Genomic DNA, 23,263 nt, shown 5'->3' with positions numbered 1-23,263 from the left:
AATTGAGTAAAATTGGCTTTGAACAGCCAATCCCATAACTGGAGTAATGAATATGCCCAAATACACAAAACACCCCTGTGACCATCTAAATGGGAATCTATAGTCACTCTCAAGAGCCAACTCTTTCGTAAGACTACCCATAAGCATAGCCTCTGATTTAGCAAACTTAATCTCATATCCTGAAAAAGTGCCAAACGCGTGAATGCATTGTATCAGGCAAGGCACTGAGACTGCTGGATTTGTCAAGAAAATTAGAACATCATTTGCATACAGCGAGAACTTATGTAATTTTGACCCCACTTCTGGAGCTGATATATTGAGATCCTCACGAATGGCCTCTGCCAATGGTTCAATCACCAACGTAAAAAGTAATGGTGAAAGGGGACAGCCTGCCGGCTGCCCCTAGAAATATTAAAATTGCTTAATCATACCCCGTTGGTAATGACTGCCGTGAGAGGTGCACTTTAGAGAACTTTTACCCACCTTATGAAAGAATCGCCTATACCAAACTGGTCTAGAGTATAGAAAAGGTATAGCCACTCAACTCGGTCAAATGCCTTCTCTTAAATGCAGGAGTTTAATAATTAACTAGGTATGTCTTTTTGGATCCATAGTTTTAAAGCAGTTAATGTAGGAGAGTAGATGACTGAAGGCCTCCTAGAGTGCTAATGCAAGTTTGTTTATGTGGTGGCGTTTTATGACAGGAGTAGATAGAGAATTGAACCATCAGCTTTGTAGAAGGTTGGATGAGCTAGTTTTTAAACAAATGTAGTTAAAAGTTTTTGAATTCAGTTCAAAAGGAGATCCCACTGAAGCCTGATGTGAGAAAAGCTTCTCCTAGAACATGTTTGTCCAGAATAGTTAATAGAAGTAAGCTCAGCAAAAGGTTTTGTAAAAAGCTCCAAACTAGGGGTATTTGGTTATAAATCTGCACTGCCCTCTCAAAAGTAAGACCCCAATTGTAGCAGTTAAAGTAAAGACTTTGTCACTCATTATGGAAGGAACTGAGAGAAAAAAGCAGCAATTAAATTAAAGCTACATATTGTTGGGAATGAAAAAAATTCTTTAATTTTGAGTAACTGTAAAATGAAGATGTTGATGAATACATGAGACTTTATTTTGCTATGAATTTTTAAATCTTCCAAACTATTTAGGTAGCGTAATTTGCTTAATTTTATGATTTGTAGGAGCTGGTGTTGGACTAAGGTGGGCAAAGTTAAAAATCACAAAACACCTGGTTATAGTCCAAAAGGTTTATTTGGAAGCACTAGCTTTTGAAGCATTTCTTCATCAGGTGGTTAATTTTAGGTGGTTAATAATTTTAGTTTATTTCTATTTAATTTGTTTGCAATAAACTAACATTTTAATGTTAACATTAAATCTTCAGACTTGTGCATTTGTGTTTCAGAGATAAAAATAAACAAGTCATATTTCATTCTTGGATCAGAATTAAATAGTAACATTAGTTAGGATAATAATATAGGAAAACAAGCTGTAATGAGCACACAAAAGACTCTATAAAGGGATATAGGTAGGGTAAGCAAGTGGACAAAACAAATTGGCAAAATGAGTATAATGTGGAAAAAACTTAGCTTGTCCACTTTGGCAAGAATAGAAAACCAGTTTATTATTTAAGTGAGAGACAGGAAAACTCTGCAGTACAGAAGGATTTGAGTATCCTGGTGTATGAATCACAGAAACCTAATGTCCAGATACAACAAGTAATTAGGAAGCCAAACATCGAGAACTCTGAGGGGACTTGGCAGGGTAGATGCTGAGAGAATGTTTATCTTTATGGGAGAGTCTAGAAATATGGGAAACAGTTTAAAAATAAGAGGTCTCCCAGTTAAGACAGAGATGAGGGGGAAAATCTTTTTCTGTGAATAATTAAACTTAGTAATTACCTTTCGCAGAACAGTGGGAGGTGAGTCCTTCAATGTTTTTAAGGCTGAACTAAAGAGATAATTTTTTTAATCAATATATGAATCAGGGTAAAGGTGTCTAGGCAGGAAAGATGGGCTTAAGGCTATAATCAGCCATGATATTATCAAACGGTACACAGGCTCAAGGGGCTGAATAGCCTACTCTTGCTCCTACTTCTTATGGTACTTTGAGCATTTTATTTTTGCATTAAATTTTTCCCATTTCCTTCCATTCTTATGATTGGTCTATCTTGATTGGTCCAGTAATATCTTTAGTTTCACTCTAATCATATTCACCTCTTATTACTGTTTATGTCTTCATTTGTAGACAGGCATCTGCAGTTTTTTTTGTCTCTGCATTCATTTGAAGTATTCTTGCCTTTAATATTCCTCTCAGAGAAACTGTCATTTTTCCCTCCCTGGTTGCAAGGCATTTCTTCATAACCATGAAAACAAAGCTTAGTTCAGAATGTAGCCAACTTTCGATTTCCTTCAAAGTGCACTCCTTCCACACAAAGTTAATAATCACACAACGCCAGGTTATAGTCCAACAGGTTTATTTGGAATCACTGGCTTTCTGAGCGCTGCTCCTCATCAGGTGGTTGTGGAGTATAAGATCGTAAGACACAGAATTTATAGCAAAAGTTGACTGTGTGATGTAACTGAAATTATATAATGAAAAAGACTGAGATTGTTTGCTAAGTTGAGAATGTAACTTTAAAATTCTGCGATTTACATATGAAACAACTGAAACCAACATGTTCATTCTAAAAAATGAGAGACTTAACAAACAATCCAGGTCTTTTTCATTATATAATTTCAGTTACATCATACTGTAAACATTTGCTATAAATTCTGTGTCTTATGATCTTAACTCCACAACCACCTGGTGAAGGAGCAGTGCTCCGAAAGCTAGTGCTTCCAAATAAACATATTGGACTATAACCTGGTGTTGTGTGATTTTTAACTTTGTACACCTCAGTCCAACTCCGGCATCTCCAAATCATTCCTTCCATATACACACCTTCTTCTCAATTCTGCACGTGTGAAATGAGCTGCCAGAGGAAATGGCAGAGGCTGATGCAATTACAACATTTAAAAGGTGACCGGATAGATATATGAATAAGAAGAGTTAAGAGGGATCTGGGCCAAATGCTGGCAAATGAAACTAGATTGATTTGGAATATCTGGTCAGCATGGATAAGTTGAACTGAAGGCTCTGTTTCTATGCTGTATAACTCTATGACTCTACTCAATGTAATAGCAGAATCACAGCATCTTGATTAAATGCATGACTTTAATTGTGTAATGAAAATCTTGTTTCCTCAATTTAGTTGCAGAACTGTTTTCATTAAAAGGATATCATTAACTGCCTCCCACCATCATACTTTTCAGACAACTGAACAAACCTGAAACACAAACTGAAACTGCTGGCAAAATTCAGCAGGTCTGGTGACATCTGTGAGGGAGAAAAAGCATAGTTAACATTTCAAGTCTATTGGCTCATCATCAGAACTGATTGCTGAAATGTTAACATTGCTTTCTTCCCACAGGTGCTGTCAGACCTGCTGAGGTTTGCCAGCAGAGTCTATTATTGTTTCAGATCTCCAGCACCCACAGTTCTTTGTTTTATTAAACGACCCTAAAATATGGTTCGTCCTTTCCAGACATTTTGACTTGTAAGAATGCCCAATTAGAAATGAAATTGAGCAATACAATTCATTGTTTTCTTTTGTCCGTGAGGAGATTTTCAGATTCCATTAATTAGACATTATTAAACTTTGAGACCCTGTCTTCACACACACCAACTTGCCTTCCCCCCAATACTCCTGAACAGGTATAGATCCCAGTTCAGCAAAATTTTGACTTTAAAATCCCTCCACCATTTGCCTTCCCCATCTCTATAACCTTGTCCAACCCACAACCCTCTGTTCTTCACTAATTCTGGCTTCTTCTCCATTCTCAATTATAATTGTTCCACATTAATGGCCTTGACTTTAGTTTCCAAGGCCCCTAGCTCTGGAATTCCCTCCCTACACCTCTCCATCTTACTTTCTCCTTTAAAAAAGTATATAGTTTTATTTTTCACCAAGGCTTTGGTCATCTGGTCTAATTTTTAGGTCAGTTTATTATTTTGTATAATGCCCCTGGGAAGGGTTTTGGGATTTTCTATTACATTAATAGTCCTGTATATGTTGTTAACTTTTTATTTACTGTTTAATATTGACTGGGTGTGTCAATATGTTACAAAATTTTCTAATAATCTGCCTACAGGTGGGCAATTATTTATTGCTCAAGGTATTAGTTCACAAAATAGGGAAGATGGGTGGCTACATTTTCTATCAGCTGTAAAATGCTTTCCAGAATTGAAAAACAAGGTGGTGAATCCTGCTACTTTAACTAAAAGAGTCATATTGAACTCAAAACAGCAACTATTTCTGTCTCCACCGATGCTGCCAGACTTGCTAAGTTTCTCCAGTTTCTGCTATTATTTCAGATCTGTAGCTTCTGCAATATTTTCCTTTTATTTGAGTGTTTGACTAACTTGAAGGAGCAATAAAAGGAGCAATAAGCCCCCTCTTGTTTGATTTCATACAAGGGGATATCAGATTTGAGAATTCTTTGATTTCAACCACTATATTGACCTTTCTTTAGACCATTACACTTACTTAAAGTTTAAATATGTCTAAATACCAGCCTAATTTGAAAACACAGCAACATTAAAATGTACAAAACTTCTCTGTCAAAGCAGGATTAACAGGCAGAAAAAGAATACAGGAATTCTTCGATATTAATACGATATGTGAAATCTGAGGCCCATTTTTATCACCTTTTATGAACATGATTTAATCCTTATTTCTGTGACTGAATTAAAAATCAGTTCAAGGTAGAATTTTATGGTTGGGGAACAGATCCCACATTCGTGAGGTTGGCTATAACTGTTATTGTACATAGACCTTACAGAGGTGGTGCTCACTCTCTCCTCTGCAGGACAACTACAGTTAGGTAATAAATTCTAATGACAGTCGTACTCTGATGAATAGTTAAAGTAAAACAGACATTATTTACTTTGAAAGCAGGTAAGTTAAAATCAATCAAAATTTTGAGTTATTCAGTTTTCGTGCATAGCCCACAGAATTAATTGACTCCCTCAATTCATTCATGTCCTCTGAGAGAGAAACCTGTTTATACTGAATGTTTCATTCAATATTTAGTCACAGGCAATGTGTACCAATATAACACAAACTCTGGAGCCAGACGTTGGAAGGATACCAAGTTGCCCATGAAAGAATATGGAAATGTTCGAGATGCAACTCCTAACTTAATGTCCAATATCAACAACAAGACAAACTTCACACAAAATAGCAACATGAATGAAGTGCATGTGGACCAGATTGATAATCAGAAGACTGACTATGACCGAACATCCCTGAGACCACCTTCAAAGTTCAGAAAACAAAACAAAGTCGTAGCACGACGACTAGAACCATCTCAAACTCTCAATTCTTTGTCTAAAGTTTCACTAAAATTAATGTAATACGAACACAGAGTCTTTCACAAATAGTTTGATTGGTTGTATTGTGGAGCATTTCTTGATGCAACTTCAACTGATATTTGAATCTGTCATTTCTTTGAAAAGCCAAGACAATTTGAATAAAATGTCTTCGATGTTTGCATAGTTTAGTCTAGACAGATGGGTTTAGTAAGCTTGGATTTATTTATGGCGTTACAGAGTTAAAAATACATCAGAAGTTAAATACTGAGAGAGCATTCAAACTAGGGAGCGGTTTGACAAACTTCACTGTTGTTTCTCCTGAGTTGAAGCATGTGGTAACATAAGCAAGTGATAATAACTTGCATTTATGTAGTGTGTTTAGCATAACAAAAGTATGCTATATTAATTACATCTTTAAGCAGTATTTCTAGGTCTCCACTATCTTTTAATTTAATAGTTAGCATAAGAAAATCTCAATGTCAAAACAAAACTCAATGTGCTCCATATCCACCAATATGTTTAATCTCAAGTGTGTAGCTACTTCTTTCCTCAGTATCAATAATTTGACATGTTACTCATTTGTTTTGCAATAGTGACGTACCTGAGGGAAGATTTTAACTCCCCTACTTTTTAGAATCTGGGCACAATGGGTAAACAAATTGTTGTCATCAATCTGTACAACACATATCAAATTGCGATTGCTTTTATGTAAAAAAAACTGAGCAAATCTTTCATGCTTACAACAACTTACAAGTTTTTCTGAATTAATTTTCAGATGATTGCTGCAGTGTTATTGTTTGTGCTGGCAACTTAATTTTAAATATTATTGGGCTGTTATGTAATTAACAAATTGTGATGAGGATCTTTTCAGAACTGATCTGTGTTATGACTGAACATTTATCTGAAGCCTAGAAATGTTATGGAACTGCAGAATGTGTTCATTTGTCTTTGCTAAATAATAGCTCAGGTATTCCAGTGGACAGATAATTGTTGGAGCAGCAAGAGTTCGGACCACACTGAATTCCTAACCCAGTGGACTCCAAGGGGATAGCCTTGGAAACTTCATTTTGATAGCAATTTCTCTGTGTCAAAGACAGGGAGAAAGTGAGGATTGCAGATGCTGGAGATCAGAGTCAAGAGTGTGGTGCTGGAAAAGCACAGCAGGTCAGAAAGCATCTGATGAGCAGGAGAATCGATGTTTGGGGCTTAAGCCCTTCATCAGGAATAAAATTGCATTTTAAAATTCTTGATGAAGGGCTTATGCCTGAAACTTTGATTCTCCTGCTCCTCGGATGCTGCCTGACTTGCTGTGCTCTTACAGCACCGCACTCTTGCCTCTGTGTCAGAGACAGTATGTTACTGTTAGTGCGAAGGGCAAGGCTGGTAAGTATAGAGAATGCCGGATGACTAGACAAATTGAGGCCCTGGTCAAGGAAAAGCAGGCATATGTCAGACATAGATAGGTGAGATCAAGTGAATCTCGGGAAGAGTGCAAAGACAGTAAGAGTATACTTAAGAGAGAAATTAGAAGGACAAAAAGGAGACATGATATATCTTCGGCAAATAAGGTTAAGGAGAATCCAAAGAGATTCTACAAATACATTAAGAGAAAAAGAGTAACAAGGGAGAGAATAGGGTCCTTTAAAAAGTCAACAAGACAATCTATGTGTGGAACCACAGGAGATGGTTGAGACTCTAACTGAATATTTTGTGTCAGTATTTACTATGGAGAAGGATTTGGAAACTAGAGAGGTTGGGGATACACAGTAAATAATGATATTTTGAAAGCTGTCCATATTACAGAAGAGGAGGTGCTGGGTGTCTTAAAATGCATAAAGGTGGATAAAATCCCTGGAACCTGATCACGTGTATCCCAGAATTTTGTGGAAAGCTAGGAGAGAGATATCTGGGTCCCATGCAGAGATACTTGTATCATCAATAGCCACAGGTGAGGTGCAAGAAGACTGGGGAGTAGTTAATGTTATGTCATTATTTAAGAAAGGTGGTAAGGAAAAGCCAAGGAACTACAGACTGGTGAGCCTGACATCAATGGTGGACAAGTTGTTGGGGGCGATTCTGAGGAACAGAGTTTACTTGCATTTGGAAAGGCAAGGAGTGATTAGGGAAAGTCAACAAGGCTTTGTGCGTGGGAAATCATGCCTCACTAACTTGATTGAGTTTTTTGAAGCAGTGACAAATAAGATTGATGAAGCCAAAATGGTCGATGTTGTCTATATGGATTTTAGCAAGGCATTTGACAAGGTTCCACATGGTAGATTGCTAAGTAAGGTTTGATCACGTGAGATTTAGGTGTAGCTAGTCAATTAGGTACAAAATTGGCTCGAAGGTAGCAGACAGAATGTGGTGGGGGAGGCCTGTGACCAGTGGTGTGCTGCAAGGATTGGTGCTGGAGCTACAGTTTTTTTGTCATTTATATAAATGATTTGGATGTGAATATAGGAGGTATGGTTACTAATACTGCAGTTGACACCAAAATTAGTAGTGTAGTGAACAGTGAAGGTGGTTACCTCAGAATTCAACAGCACCTTGATCAGATGGGCCAATGGGCCAAAGAGTTTTATTTAGATAAATGTGAGGTGTTGCATTTTAGAAAGGCAAATTAGGGCAGGAATTATGCACTTAATTGTAGGGTCCTGAGGAGTGGTGCTGAACAAAGTGACCTTGGAGTGCAGGTGCCTAGTTCCTTGAAAGTGGAGTCACACATAGACAGGATGGTGAAGAAGACAATGCATTGACTGTAGAATTTGGGATGTCATGCAGCAGCTATACGGGACATTGGTAAGGCCACTTTTAGAATATCATGTTCAATTCCAGTCTCCCTGTTATAGGAAAGATGTTCAATTTGAAAGGGTTCAGAAAAGATTTACAAGTATATTTACAAGTATGGAGGGTGAGTAGACTGGGGCTATTTCCCCTGGAGTGTCAGAGACTGAGTGGTGATCTTATGGAGGTTTATAAAATCATGAGGGGCATGGATAGGGTGAATGGGCAACATCTTTCTCTCAGGGTGGGAGAGTCCAAAACTAGAGGGCAGAGGTTTAAGGTGAGAGGGGAAAGATTTAAAAGGGACCTGAAGGGCACATTTTTCACACAGAGAGTGTTGTGTTTATGTAATGAGCTGCCAGAGGAAGTGAGATTAGATTAGATTAGATTACATACAGTGTGGAAACAGGCCCTTCGGCCCAACAAGTCCATACCGCCCCGCCGAAGCGCAACCCACCCATACCCCTACATTTACCCCTTACCTAACACTACGGGCAATTTAGCATGGCCAATTCACCTGACCTGCACATCTTTGGACTGTGGGAGGAAACCGGAGCACCTGGAGGAAACCCACGCAGACACGGGGAGAACGTGCAAACTCCACACAGTCAGTCGCCTGAGGCGGTAATTGAACCCGGGTCTCTGGCGCTGTGAGGCAGCAGTGCTAACCACTGTGCCACCGTGCCGCCCCAAGTGGTGGAGGCTGATACAATTACAACATTTAAAAGACATCTGGATGGATACATATAGGAAGAGTTTAGAGGAATATGAACCAAATGCCGGCAAATGGACGAGTTGGAAGGAAGGGTCTGTTTCTGTGCTGTATAACTCTATGACTCTTGTTGTAATCAGAATTTGGGGTCTCAATATATCACAACCACACATTTATAAGAGGTCTATCCTGTATGAGACAGCATAAGAGATTATTGACTGGTCGGCAAACAAAATTGGTGTTCCTGTTATGTCAATGATGGATCAAAAATAAGGGACACTTGTTTCTGCTATAATGTGGAATTTGATTGAAGATTAACTCGATTTCTCATTATCCTCTGGCTATTTATTGATTAGCATTTACAACATGTCAACCATTCACAAATACACACTTTTGAAAATGAACTGAATATTTATGTAGCAATTTAGCATTAATAAAATTGAGAAACCATTTGTTCAGAAGTCGTGCAACATGTGTTCACTGGAATAAGACTGAAGGTGACTTTACAGTTTGTTTCATGTCCTGATGTGATTGGCTGGTTTATCATTCACCACCAGCTCTTCATAAAGTCTATAATTTGCTTCCTAAGGCACACTGAAGTCAATCAATCATTGACAAAAGTTTGATGTGGATTTTGAAACCGAGTACAGTTGCTATAGCATTCTAGGTTACTTTTTGCAGGTCATTGAAACAGAAACAGACACGAATTTTGCATATAATGGAAACAGATTTCTTGGAAAAGAAAGACACTTTTTTTATTTAAAATAATGAAAGGTAAAAATGGCTATATTGCCAAAACGCAGTTTGACATAGAGGGCAGGGAATCAGGGTAACATGTCTCCTTTCCAAGAGAATCTGTGCCAAATACAAGTTAGCTGCTCTCAAAATCTCTGTCTGTCTTGCCTGCAGAGAATGGGACAATGGCTCAGTCATTAGCACTGCTGCCTCACAGCGCCAGGGTCCAGGTTCAATTCTACACTCAGGTGACTATCTGTGTGGAGTTTACATGTTCTCCCTGTGTCTGCGTGAATCCTCTCTGAGTGCTCCAGTTTCCTCCCACACTCCAAAGGTGGGCTAGCTAGGTGGATTGGTTATGCTAAGTTGTCCCATAGTATCCAGGGATGTGCAGGTGGGTTAACCATGAGAAATGCAGGGTTTTAGGGATGGGGTAGGTTTTGGTGGGATGCTGGTTGGAGGGTCGGTGCAATCTTGATGGACTGAATGGCCTGCTTCTATTCTGCTGGGATGCAACGAAACAAGATGAGCAGACCAGGGAGATTGAAAGTTTACTCTCACTTGTGTTTGACTCAAAAATGGCATCAGCAGGGTCTTCAAACTGGATTTACTTTTCATCTCAGGTAAACAATGCACATAGCAAACCAACAGAAGTGAAATTAAATTTAGATTTAAAACATTGGAGCATGATTTTCATCACTGTTGTAAAATAAATAGACCCAGATTGTAGTTAAAATCATGGTTAAACATCCACAGATAAATATAACAATCCAGAATGTATTGTTAATGAGATTCTCTGAAGCTATTGAAGTTCTCGACGATTGAAATCTGTGACTACCACAAAAACTGGCAATTTTTCACACTATTTGTCTCATTGCAAAAATCCTTGAAAAACTTGCATCCTCTTGAATGAGTTACAATAGGTGTCTTTTAGGGCTTTTACTAACTTCATAATTAATATTGATCCAATACTGCTGGCCCTGCAAAACTAACTTTCATTTTCCGGCTAATCAAATTTCTCCATTTGCACAAAACCAATTTTTAAAATGCTCAAGACTCTTAAAAATTATAAGTTTAAAGCAGAAACTAAACAACATGCCAGTTCTAACTTTTATTTCTCTCTCAGTGAAATGATGAAAAAGTGAAGGAGCATCGGTGATTTTTTCTTCCAAGTTTGAAGTCTGATAATTCTTAGAACATAGAACAGTACCGCACAGTACAGGCCCGTCGGCCCTCGATGTTGTGCCGATCTTTCATCCTACTCTAAGATCAAACTAATCTAATACCCTTCATTTTACTATCATCCATGAGCCTATCCAAGAGTCTGTTAAATGTCCCTAATGTATCTGACTCTACTACCATTACCAGCAGTGCATTCCACGCACCCACCACTCTCTGGGTAAAGAACCTACCTCTGACATCTCCCCTAAACCTTCCTCCAATCACCTTAAAATTAGTTTGATAATTCTTCAAAGAAATTGGCTGCTTGGCCTGCTTGATGACCTCAATAATTTGCATCAGTATTTCTAAGAAAGGATGAGCTCAGTCTATTGGGCATGTCAAGAAGCCCAACACTGAATCAGGGATAGGTACTTACCCAAATTAACTGAAGCAAAGTAAAGCTTTGCATTAAAAATTCATTAATCTCTTGGATGGGATGAATCCCATTCCTGGGTTTTAAGGGAATTAGTGTCCTAACTGCAATTTTCCTAAGTTCCCTGGTGCGTTTTTCATAAATGAGCAATGCTACAATTTAAAGGTGAGAGAATTATAGATTAATTATGTGCTGAAGCACCAGCATTCATTATGTTTGGACCATCGTCGAAAGCCCATTGTACCTCTGGGTGAGCACTGGCATTCAGCCAAGGATAGATTCTGAACATGCAGAGGGAGGGGAGGTGACTTTGAGAGTCTCCCACAGGGATGTGTAGTAGTGGGGTGAAACTGAGAATTGTCTTCTTCCTGGATGACCAGCAGAACTTGCCAGCCAGATCTGAGGCTTTCACCCAGAGCAGTTCCCCCTCCCCCGAGCAGGAAAACAGTGAGAATCATGGAAAGTGAGACAATGCCTTTTTCTGCTGTTCCACGGTGAATTTAACACTTTTCTCTGCTACCTCAGTATAGATCTGTCACTGCTACTGCACCCACCTCCCACCAAGGCTCATTCTCTCAACGATTGCATGCAAAGACTTACCCTCTCTCACTTTCCACATCACACCCCCCCCCCAAACTCTACATCTCTAACCCTGCAAATCTCCACAGTCCTTCAATACAACCTCACCACCTTTCCCACCAGCGCTAACAGCCACGTCTCTGTAATCTGACTTTTTCCACCCTTTTGTTTATTAGATAATGGGGAAAAGACAGCCCATAAGGGTGGAGGGGTGTCTGACGTTTATGTCATCACCTCCTGTAAGAAGAGAACTCTTAGTCCTTGTAGGAGGAGACTGGGACTGCTCCTGCAAGGATGCAAAACCACATGTGTCCCGCCAAACAATTCCTTCTACTCACTCAACTGCAATATTCACAGTCATCCCACGTTCAATGTCACTCCTTACATACCTTTTCAAACCACTGGCTGTGATGCTTTCCCTCTTTTTTGTCTCAGGTTCAGCAAGCCTGTTCTTGAAAGCTGCAGTTCTGAAGGAGGGACACTGGACCCATTAACTCTGACTTTTCTCTACAGATGCTGAGTTTTTCCAGCAATTTCTGTTTTTGATTTTGAATTTGCTCTTGACCTCTGTGGAGAAATGCCCAGCTCCAGTTGAAGTCACAGGACGAGAGCACTGAGGCCTCAGAGGTAGCATTGCTAAGGCTGCCTCCTAAGCACTCCCACCAGCCCAGAGACTGACACCTTGTTGGGTATGTCAGGTTTCAAGAGAGTGTGGGAGCATAAGCTGGTGAGCGTCTCACTGGGACCGCTCTACAGCTGGCTGAGGGAGAATTGCCCCAATCCCCTGGCACTTGGAGAGCTCCCGAGCACCAGGTACCTGCTCAGCCCCAGGCAGGAGAGGGCCCTGTGGGGTGAGCAATCAGGGACTCCATCCACACGCACCGTGTGGAACAGGAGAAGCAGAAGACAACGTGGGAGGCAATGGCCCTCACTATCCAGATGCTGTAGGAGTGCAGCTGAGGCTTGGGCACCCATCTGCCCCAAGCTGGTGACTGTCTGACTGTCTCCATGGACAGGGTGGCAGTGCCACGCCAGCCAGGTCCCAGTTCCCTCAGGGTTTGTTGGAGAGGCACTCACACCCACACTCCATGGCCCCAGCCACTCATCCTCGAAGGCAAGGTGAACATGGGGCAAGGAACCTTGACCCTAGTCCAGATACCTCATCCTTACAAGGAATTAGGGCATTGCCAGGGGCACCTAGCTGGAGATGCTACTACATAGAGGAAATGTTCCCTCTTAGCTGTGCTGCCACGTGCTGCAAATTGAACACTACTAACCTGGGGTTGCCACAAAACTTAAAGATTTTATCAAAAAACACAATTCTCCAACTCGCCTGTATTTTAGACCCTGATCGACTGAAGGAACAGATCAGGTTCCTGAACTTAACAAGAATGACTACAGGTAAACAGTTATGAAACCTCCTAGTCAAAACTCTAGACCTCTTATAGTTCCCTATCTGCCTAAGAGGACTGTGGATCAACTTACAGCACATGGACTGCAGCAGTTCATGAATACAGCTCACCAACACTTTCTCATGCACAACTAGGGATAGGCAAAAAATGCTGGCCCAGCCAGCGATGTCCACATCCCATGAATGAATAAAATACCTCCCCTACACACACAAAACAGCACGGATGTGACAGGCGTAGGAAAAGACTGGGAGGGCAGTTCAATAAACACCACGCACAGGGTTCACTGACATGGTCCTTTTGACTTGTCAGGTTGGGTTGCTCTTTAATCTGCTATCTCCAGGTACTTTCATTTGTTTGCAGGGGGCAGCATGACTGGTTCACAATTATAAAGTGTCTGACCTATTGTTGAAAAGCCTTAGCCTTTAGGGAAAGAGAAAAGTGGCTTTCTTCAAGCTCAGGGTATATCTTACTGCAGAACGGTAGGGATAGCATCTTCCATTTCAGAGGTTCCATGGCTTCTGACCCAAGTATTAAACCCACAAGTTATCTTGGAGCCAATCACATGCTTGTTGGCAGGCAGAAAGCCTTTGTCATCAATATTAGCCTGATTGTAGGAAGCAGATGGTAATGATAGAAGGATGTTTGTCAGACTGGAGGCCTGTGACTAGTTTAGATTAGATTACTTACAGTGTGGAAACAGGCCCTTCGGCCCAACAAGTCCACACCGCCCCGCCGAAGCGCAACCCACCCATACCCCTACATTTACCCCTTACCTAACACTACGGGCAATTTAGCATGGCCAATTCACCTGACCTGCACATCTTTGGACTGTGGGAGGAAACCAGAGCACCCGGAGGAAACCCATGCAGACACGGGGAGAACGTACAAACTCCACACAGTCAGTCGCCTGAGGCGGGAATTGAACCCGGGTCTCTGGTGCTGTGAGGCAGCAGTGCTAACCACTGTGCCACCGTGCCGCCTAGTGATGTACCTCAGGAGTGGGTGCTGTTGTTATCTGCTGTTATCTATGTTATACTATGTTATTAACTGTTTGTTATCTATGTCAATGATTTGGATGAGAATATACAAGGCATGATTAGTAAGTTTGCTGATGACACTAAAATAGGTGGTATTGTGGGCAGTGAGGAAGGTTAACTGAAATTGCAACAACACCTTGATCATCTGGGGAGGTGGGCCGAGAAATGGCAAATGGCACCCACTTATCAAATTTAGATATGTGTGGAGTCTTGCATTTTGAAAAGTCAAATCAAGATAGGAGTTTCATGGTGAATGGTAGGGCCTTAAGGAGTATAGTGGAACAGAGGGACCTTTGAGTTCAGGTTCACAGTTCTCCGAAAGTGGAGTCACAGGTAGACAGGGCAGTGAAGAAGGCTTTTGGCGCATTGGCCTTCATCAGTCAGGGCATTGAGTGCAGAAGTTGGGAAGTTACGTTGCAGATGTATAGGATGTTGGTAAGGCTGCACTCAGAGTACAGTGCTCAGTTTTGGTCACCTTGATATAGAAAGGGTGTTACTAAACTGGAAAGAGTACAGAAGAAATTTACAAGGATGTTGCCTGGATTCAATGGTTGAAATTATAGGGAGTGGTTGGACAAGCAGGGACTTTTCTCTTTAGAGCAGAGGAGACTGAGGGAGGACCTTATAGAGGTATATAAGATCATGAGAGGTATGGATAGGGTGAATGCAGTCAGTCTTTTCCCCCAGGTTGGGGAATTGAGGAGAAAAGGGCATCAGTTTAAGGGTTGGGGGGAAAGAATTAAAGGGAAACTAAGGGGCAAATGTTTTACACAGAGAGTGGTAAGCATATGGAATGAGCTGCCAACAGAAGTAGTTGAGATGGTTACATTAACAACATTTAAAAGGCATTTGGACAAATACATGGATAGGAAGGGTTTACAAGGATATGGACCAAGTGCAGTGAAATGGGTTTAGCATGGATGGACATTTTCGTCAGAATGGGCCAGTTTGGGCCAAAGGGCTTGACTCCACATTGTAGAGCTCTATGACTCTATGACTCTAACTGGTCACCAGTCCATGGACCAATTAGATACTTGTTTCTGACTGAATCTTCATTTGTATACAGTCCCTGGCTCCAGTTTGTCAGCAACTAGATTTCCCCTGCTGTAACATACAGCAGTGTAAACAGCGCCTACAATGAGTGTCTCATAACTTGCTTCTAAAAAGTGCAGTAATCCTTTCCACAATCCTTGCTTTTTTAAAAAATAAACCCTTTCTCATTTCAGTCCACAGTCAAAACCACAGAAAAATAAAAACAAAGTCTTTACAACACAGCAGAAATGGTGAGAATTTTGCCAGTTTGTTTGTGAAAAGCATAAAAGATGAAGTGAGAACATTATTATGAAAGATCTTCGGACTATTGCATTCAAGATGTCATATAAACACTTTCTTCTTATTGTTTAAATAAATCAAAATAATGATGAAACCTTGAACACTGAGGAAATCAATATTCACTAATACTTACAATGGGTTGTCTAGCTTCTTGACAAGAACCCATGGGATTGCACAGAGTCTTTCAATTACCGAAGAATAGTGAATGCATGCTGTTTGAGATGGTTGACTGAGAGTGCATTACAAGGATATAGTTTTTGAGATCATGAATCATACCGATGTATAATCTAACCCTGACAGACCTGTCATGAACACATATTTCAATGTGCTCTCCAGTTTCAAAGAAAACAAATCTAGGCATTTCTTGTCCTTGACTAGAAGTGACAACATCATCGGGTTTGATTGCCAGATAACATTTGGATGAATTAAAACAACTCATCAGGGACTGAAGACTACATATTTACAGGTCAATATTACTCTCACATACAAGCAAATATTCAATAAATTCCTGTAAGAGTTTATTTTACCATCATACCTGAGACTACAATATCAAACTACATAAAATGAAAACAGATTCAACATTTCCTTGTACAAAATTAAATGAAACTCACTTAACTTCTTAAACAAAAACTGTGAGGGAGAACAACTTCCTTTTGTCAGTTGCTTCTTTAAAAAAGAATTGTGCTCTGTCATTTTATATGAACCTAAATCTGTGGTAGAAACCATGTGGAGTGAAGTCATGATAGAGTTTCATGCTTATTGTTCAGATATTTAGAGGAAGTGGAACTGCAGGATTAGCCAAGGAACACATTTACACTTGTGCAACAAGCAATGCAGCCCCCATGAGTTAAATGTTCCCCATTCAGAGTTAAAAGTATTCAGCGAGATTTGGGGCACCACAGCTGGGAGCAGCTTTTCAGGTGCACTCTTCCCACTCTTCCCCTCAACATCTGGGCTCTTCAGAGCCTTTTCCATTGAAGTCACACAGCAGAAGAGGTGTCAGTGTCCTCCGTTGCCAGGATCACCTGGCATCATGCTGACGGCTCCCAATTTAATGCTCAGCTGCACACCTCCTCAGACATTGTAAGCCCCCCAAGGAGCTGGTCCTTACACCACATCACTCAACAATTATTACTGCAGATGTGGCCCAGAATGGACAGGTGCTTTATCAACATGGACCTGGAGGTACCAGTGGTCAGTGGAGTGAACAGGAAGCCAGTGATTTTTTTTCCCTGTTCACTGCCAAAGGAGACCACACATTATGGCTCAGCCAGTCTGGTCCTCGATAGCACCCTGGGTTTATGCTCTGTTGTGCATAAAAAGGGTTTGCACAGCAGTTCAGGAAGAAGGTCAGTGACCTTCTGCATTGAGTCATAGAGTCATAGAGATGTACAGCATGGAAACAGACCGTTTGGTCCAACTCATCCATGCCAAACAAATATCCCAACCCAATCTAGTCCCACCTGCCAGCATCCAGCCCATATCCCTCTAAACCTTCCCTATTCATATACCCATCCAGATGCCTTTTAAATGTTGCAATTGTACCAGCCTCCACCACTTCCTCTGGCAGCACATTCCATACATGTACCACCCTCTGCATGAAAAAATTGCCCCTTAGGTCTCTTTTATATTTTTCCCCTCTCACCCTAAACCTATGCCCTCTAGTTCTGGACTCCCCCACCCCAGGGAAAAGACTTTGTCTATTTATCCTATCCATGCCCCTCATGATTTTATAAACCTCTATAAGGTCACCTCCTCAGCTTCTGACACTCCAGGGAAAGCAGCCCCAATCTATTCAACCTCTCCTTATAGCATCTTCTCTCTGCTCCCAAACACTCACCACTTACTCCATGAACCTTGAGTTCTGAGGAAGGGTCACAAGACCCGAAACGTTAACTCTAATTTTTCTCTATAGATGCTGCCTGACCTGCTGAGCATTTCCAGCAATTTCTGTTTTTGTTTCTCACCACTTACCCATCTGGTCCACAAATGTCCTTTAGGGAAGGAAATTGCTGTCCTTACCTGGTCTGGCCTACATGTGACTCCAGAACCACAGCAATGTGGTTGACTCTTTCAGGGTATTTAGGGATGGGCAATAAATACTGATCTAGCCAGCAACACCCACATCCCATGAACAAGTATTTTTTAAAAAGGCCACTGTCAACTCTAACAAATGGTCATGGGTGAAAACTGTCACTGCATCACATTTGCTCAATGACTCTCACCCATCTCATCCTCATGAAACTACTAACCCTTCCTGCACTAGGCATTTCCTACTCACTTACTGGGGACACCTCTGCTCCTCCTGCATCAGCTTTTCCACCCACTTTGACTGCAGTCGTCCCTTTCTACTGCATTTCCCATGGCCAATCCGCCTATCCTGCACATCCCTGGACACTATGGGCAATTTAGCACAGCCAATCCACCTAACCTGCACATCTTTGGACTGGGATAGACATGCATCTCATGTATTTAACAGGTTGCATTTTATGGCTCTGAGTTTGCTTTCTTAGCATGCACTCTCTCTGTGCCTACGTGGATGCTACCAGCCTCTGTGGCTCACATTGCTTTTTGACGCAGAGAGAGATGCACGCAGTTTGGCACAGTGGGCAGCACTGAATCGTCAAGGAAATGGGCATGTCGTTGTTGGGCACAATGTCACATTGAAGTCACATCTGCAAAACGTGGCAATATCTTACACAGCAAAGGTACTGTACATGCTTCAACCAAATGGATATGGTTCAAACTCCAAGGGAGTATTCCTTTGTGGGGAAAAAGGATATGCAGTAGCAGAGTTACAGTCAGTCAAGGGTGCTGCCACGGTTAGTCCAGTGCTTTGTCCAATTCCAGTCCAAAGGATTGGCTCCAGTCATACTCAATGTCTCATTGCAAGAACCATTAACCCACTGGGACTGATGTCTCCATGGCATCCTGATTAAGTTACCCATGAACTCCAGGCTAGTTGCTCTTTACCTGCAGGTCTGACCGTGAGGCTAATCTGTTTACTGCAGAGTCATGGAACCCCACATTCTGGTAGGAGCAAGCACCTCATTGACTGGAGCCAATCCTTTGGACTGGAATTGGACAAAGCACTGGACCAATCATGGCAGCACCCTTGACTGACTGTAACTCTGCTACTGCATATCCTTTTTCCCCACTAAGGAGTACTCTCTTGGAGTTTTAACCATATCCATTTGGTTGAAGCATGTGCAATACCTTTGCCATGTAAGATGTTGGCACGTTGTGCAGGTATGACTTCAATGTAACATTGTGCCAAACAATGACATGCCCATTTCCTTGACGATTCAGTGCTGCCCACTGTGCTAAACTGTATGCATCTCTCTCTGCGTCAAAAAGCAATGTGAGCCACAGAGACTGGTAGCATCCAAGTAGGCACAGAGAGAGTGCGTGCTAAGAAAGCAAACTCAGAGATATAAGATGCAACCTGTAAGATACATGAGATGCATGTCTATCCCAGTCCAAAGATGTGCAGGTTAGGTGGATTGGCCGTGCTAAATTGCCCATAGTGTCCAGGGATGTGCAGGATAGGTGGATTGGCCATGGGAAATGCAGTAGAAAGGGAGGACTGCAGATGCTAGAGATCAGAGTCGAGAGTGTGGTGCTGGAAAAGCACAGCAGGTCAGGCAGCATCCGAGGAACAGGAGAATCAACGTTTTGGGCATAAGCCCTTCATCAGAAATTATTCCCGATGAAGGGCTTATGCCCGAAATGTTGATTCTCCTGCTCCTCGGATGCTGCCTGACCTGCTGTGCTTTTCCAGCACCACACTCTCGACATGGGAAATGTAGGGTTACAGGAAAAGAATAATGGTGTTGGGTCTGGGTGTGATGCTCTTCGGAGAGTCGGTATGCATTCGATGGGATAATTGACCTGCTTCCACACTGTAGGGATTCTATGATTCTATGTGCAAGTGATTCTATGAAGTATGCAAGTTGTAGGTGACACTAAGCTTCAAAGTCAAGTGCTGAGGGCTAAAGTGGGAAGTGAGTAGGCATGGCTGGTGGGGAGTTTGGTCGTTTACCATTTTGCCTTGTGTGGATGCTGTTGATGGGACATGAAGGGATATTGTGCTGAAGACACAGTTGGGAGGATCACTGGGACAAATAGGTAACCAGCTCGGATTTACTGGTCCAGGATTTACGATGTCTATGTTCTCAGGGAAAAAGTGGAGATTTGGATGTGGCATTTGAATGAGGACAGTTGGGCTAGTAATGAGATGTGAATATATGGAAATAAGTACTTACTGATCAATAGTGAGATTCTGAAGTCACCATTCAAAGGGAAGGTCAGGATTTCTTTTCATGATGTGGAGATTTCAGTTTTTCCATGTTTGCCATTTTTCCCAGCTTTCTCACTATTGCTGTGCCCATTCTGGGGAAGGGAAAACTTTGTCCCTCCCTTCCTTGTGTCATCAAACTCCTTGTCCAGCATTCAGTCCTGGATGAGCTGAAATTCCCTCTGACTAAACAATAGGCAAAAGTAAGTCATTGTTTGTCAGCTCTATCACAAACTGTTCCATTCCAGCAATCAGTACCATTCACTGTGCCACACTGGCCATTCTCTTCCGCTCATGACCTTGGCATTCAACTGAACTCTGTGCTGAACTTCCACAATCCCTCCATGATAAAGACTACCTTTGAAATATCCCTCAAATCTACCCAGAGCTCAGCCCATATGTGACTGAAGTCCTCACCCATCCTTTTACCACCTCCAGTCCAAACTTGACAATTCCAATACTCACCTGGATGGACTCTAATTTTCCACCCTCTGTTACCTGTAACTTATCAAAGCTCTACTGCATGTATGATAGTTTACACTAAATCCTGTCCATCCATCATCCTCATGCTCACTGACTGACATTGGCTCAATATCATTCTGATTTTAAGACTTTCATCTTCATTTCCATACTGATTCCCTTCCGATTTCCACAGCTTCCTCAAGCTTCCACAGCTTCCTCTGCGTTCTCCAACACTGGCTCTTGGGTTATCCCACTCCCCCACACCTCGGAATTAGTAGCCATACCTTCTGCAAACTAGGTCCTAAACTCTGAAATTTCCTCATTAGCTCACCCTACCTTCTTTAAGATGCTCATTAAAGCCTAATTCTCCGATCACCTTTGATCTTCCAGCCTAATGAATGCTTCATTAGCTCAGTGCTAAATTTTACCTGGTTCCGTCCAGTGAGTGTCTTCCAAGGATTTATGTTTATATTGCACCTTGAACTAAGTAAATAGTTGTTATTGAAAGATTAAGTATGGTTGCCTTTGTTGTGATCATTTGTTTGAATATACTACCTGAAACAAGCCAAGAAAATTCGGCAATTCATCTTGTACTGTGACCTTGGCCTTAACATAACTCTCAATTCCCCCTCCAGTTCTTCAGGTAAGATCCTGAATTTGGGGAATGCTCACTTACATTATGATGATGATGAAAGAAGTGGAGAGACATTTCTGACAACTTAAGCAAACAGACCAACCTAAACCCATCTTGGTACGAGTGGAAGAGTAGAACAAACGATTGACAATTACCATTATATGACCTATGAACCGTACTCACATTCACATTAAAAATCACATGCATAAATAATCTTTTTTCTGTTGCCGGTAAAATAGTAACATAAGAGGCAGTGTGCACAATTGTCTTTATCTTCTCGATCATTGATTATCAGTTAAAATGGTTTGTTCCAAGTGAAAATCTCAGATTTCAACACCATGGAAATAATCATGGTGTGGAAAGGGGAGCTGTTTGAATGTCAGCTCAATGAATAAACTAGCCCAGGCCACATGAAGACAAGCAACCCAACAGTAAATAATAATTCTAATGTGTTCAGTAGGGCAAGAACTAACTTCTGAATGAAGGGCAGGGCTTGGTCAACATTTCAGTCATCACCCTGTTGATGACAAAGCTGAAAAATGTGTTGCTGGAAAAGCGCAGCAGGTCAGGCAGCATCCAAGGAGCAGGAGAATCGACGTTGCGGGTATAAGCCCTTTGATGACAAAGTACCGCTCACAAATGCTGGTCAAAAACTTCCAAGTTACGTTGAAATATGCCACAATGCCAAACTATTTTTGTGAAAGAGAAAGAATACAGAGGTTTGCATTAAATGGTGGCACATGTTTGCTAAGTATTAAGTGTATTCATTGCATTTACAAGTTAAGTGTATTCTAATAAAGTGGTTAAAATATCACTGTCACCACATCTATGTTTAAGTGAACAACTTTTAGTACATTGGGTCAGATTAAAGAATAGAGTGTCGGGGGCTGAGGGGTGGCCTTAGAGGTTTACAAAATTATGAGGGGCATGGATAGGATAAATGGACAAAGTCTTTTCCCTGGGGAGGGGGAGTCCAGAACTAGAGGGCATAGATTTGGGGTTTGAGGGGAGAGGGTGGTACGTGTATGGAATGTGCTGCCAGAGGAAGTAGTGGAGGCTGGTACAATTGCAACATTTAAAAGGCATTTGGATGGGTATATGAATAGGAAGGGCTTGCAGGGATATGGGCCGGGTGCTGACAGATGGGATTAGATTGTGTTGGGATATCTGGTCGGCATTGACGGGTTGGATCGAAGGCTCTGTTTCCATGCTGTACATCTCTATGACTATGGCTCTCAGAATATTTACAACCCTCTCCAACTATTTATAAAGGAAGGAAGGGGATGATGAGAGAGTTTTGAGAGACAAATAGAATAGATTTTACCAGAGTGTGACTGTGGAAACGAAGAATATTTACATAAAAGAATTGGAAATGTAATATAAATGAGAAACATGATTAGAGCAGATTGTTCCATTATAGCTTTGAACATCAGCACAGACATAATGAGCTAAATTTGTGTTATTTTGTGCTGTATTTTTATGGCTCTGTGTATTTAAAAAAATGAACTTAGTTTAAGAGAAAGTACAATTAATTTCAAACTATTTTGTGGATTTACTTCATTTGTTCAATTATATAGATAAACATTCGGTGTTCTGAACTGAAGAACAATTTTGTCAACATTCTCAGTTTCTGCAGAAAATATGTGGCTGCACTATAGGTCCTAAAGGATATTCAAAGCAGAAGAGTATTTTAAAAAGGAATTAAGAGTACATTTAATGCCAACAATAATATACTGCAGAGTGTGTACGGACAGGAATGCTCCATGTTCTTTTAAAATATGTTTTAAAATCTTCACTCCTCCTTGGATTAAAAAAAATTGCAGTTATTACAAGATGAGCCACTGGAGGGTGCAAGAGTATCATTATTTAATGATGCAAAATTGCATGCAAAATTAGTACTCAATTTCAATTGAAAGTGGGAATCATTGCTTTAATTACAAACACATGGGGAAATAGCAAACTCAGTGACAAGTGCACGATGCATTTAACCAAATATATTCCTGGTACTGCAGAGAAGATAAATCCACAAGGTAAATGGGAGTCAAACACTCCCATTGTAACTAGCATAATTTATAGAACTGGGTTCACTATGTGGCATGGTCATGCAAATCTGGGTGTTGCTCCTCATGGGCAGAATGCATTGCAAATCCAGCTACAGAGAACCGATTATGAACTATTCACATGTGTCTCTGCTGTTTAAAACTCTAAGTCCCTTCAAAAAACTCTCCTGGTTCAACATTTTTTGATTAGAAAATGACTGCCTGAGT

At 41.1% G+C, this 23,263-nt stretch overlaps 1 protein-coding gene across 1 annotated transcript in view; it reads left to right on the top strand.

Moving 5' to 3' along the window:
• Nucleotides 1-6,564, top strand: part of LOC122559421 (cadherin-related family member 3-like) — a 53,002-nt gene extending 46,438 nt beyond the window's left edge. Inside the window, exon 19 of the mRNA XM_043708869.1 lies at nt 5,138-6,564. Coding sequence (XP_043564804.1) covers nt 5,138-5,460 — 323 coding nt within the window. The 3' untranslated portion in view covers nt 5,461-6,564. The remainder of the gene's footprint in view (nt 1-5,137) is intronic.
• The last annotated feature ends 16,699 nt before the right edge of the window (nt 6,565-23,263 follow it).

The sequence above is a fragment of the Chiloscyllium plagiosum genome, chromosome 19 (assembly GCF_004010195.1).
Source record: "Chiloscyllium plagiosum isolate BGI_BamShark_2017 chromosome 19, ASM401019v2, whole genome shotgun sequence".
NCBI lineage: Eukaryota > Metazoa > Chordata > Chondrichthyes > Orectolobiformes > Hemiscylliidae > Chiloscyllium > Chiloscyllium plagiosum.
This window is presented reverse-complemented; position numbering and strand designations above follow the sequence as displayed.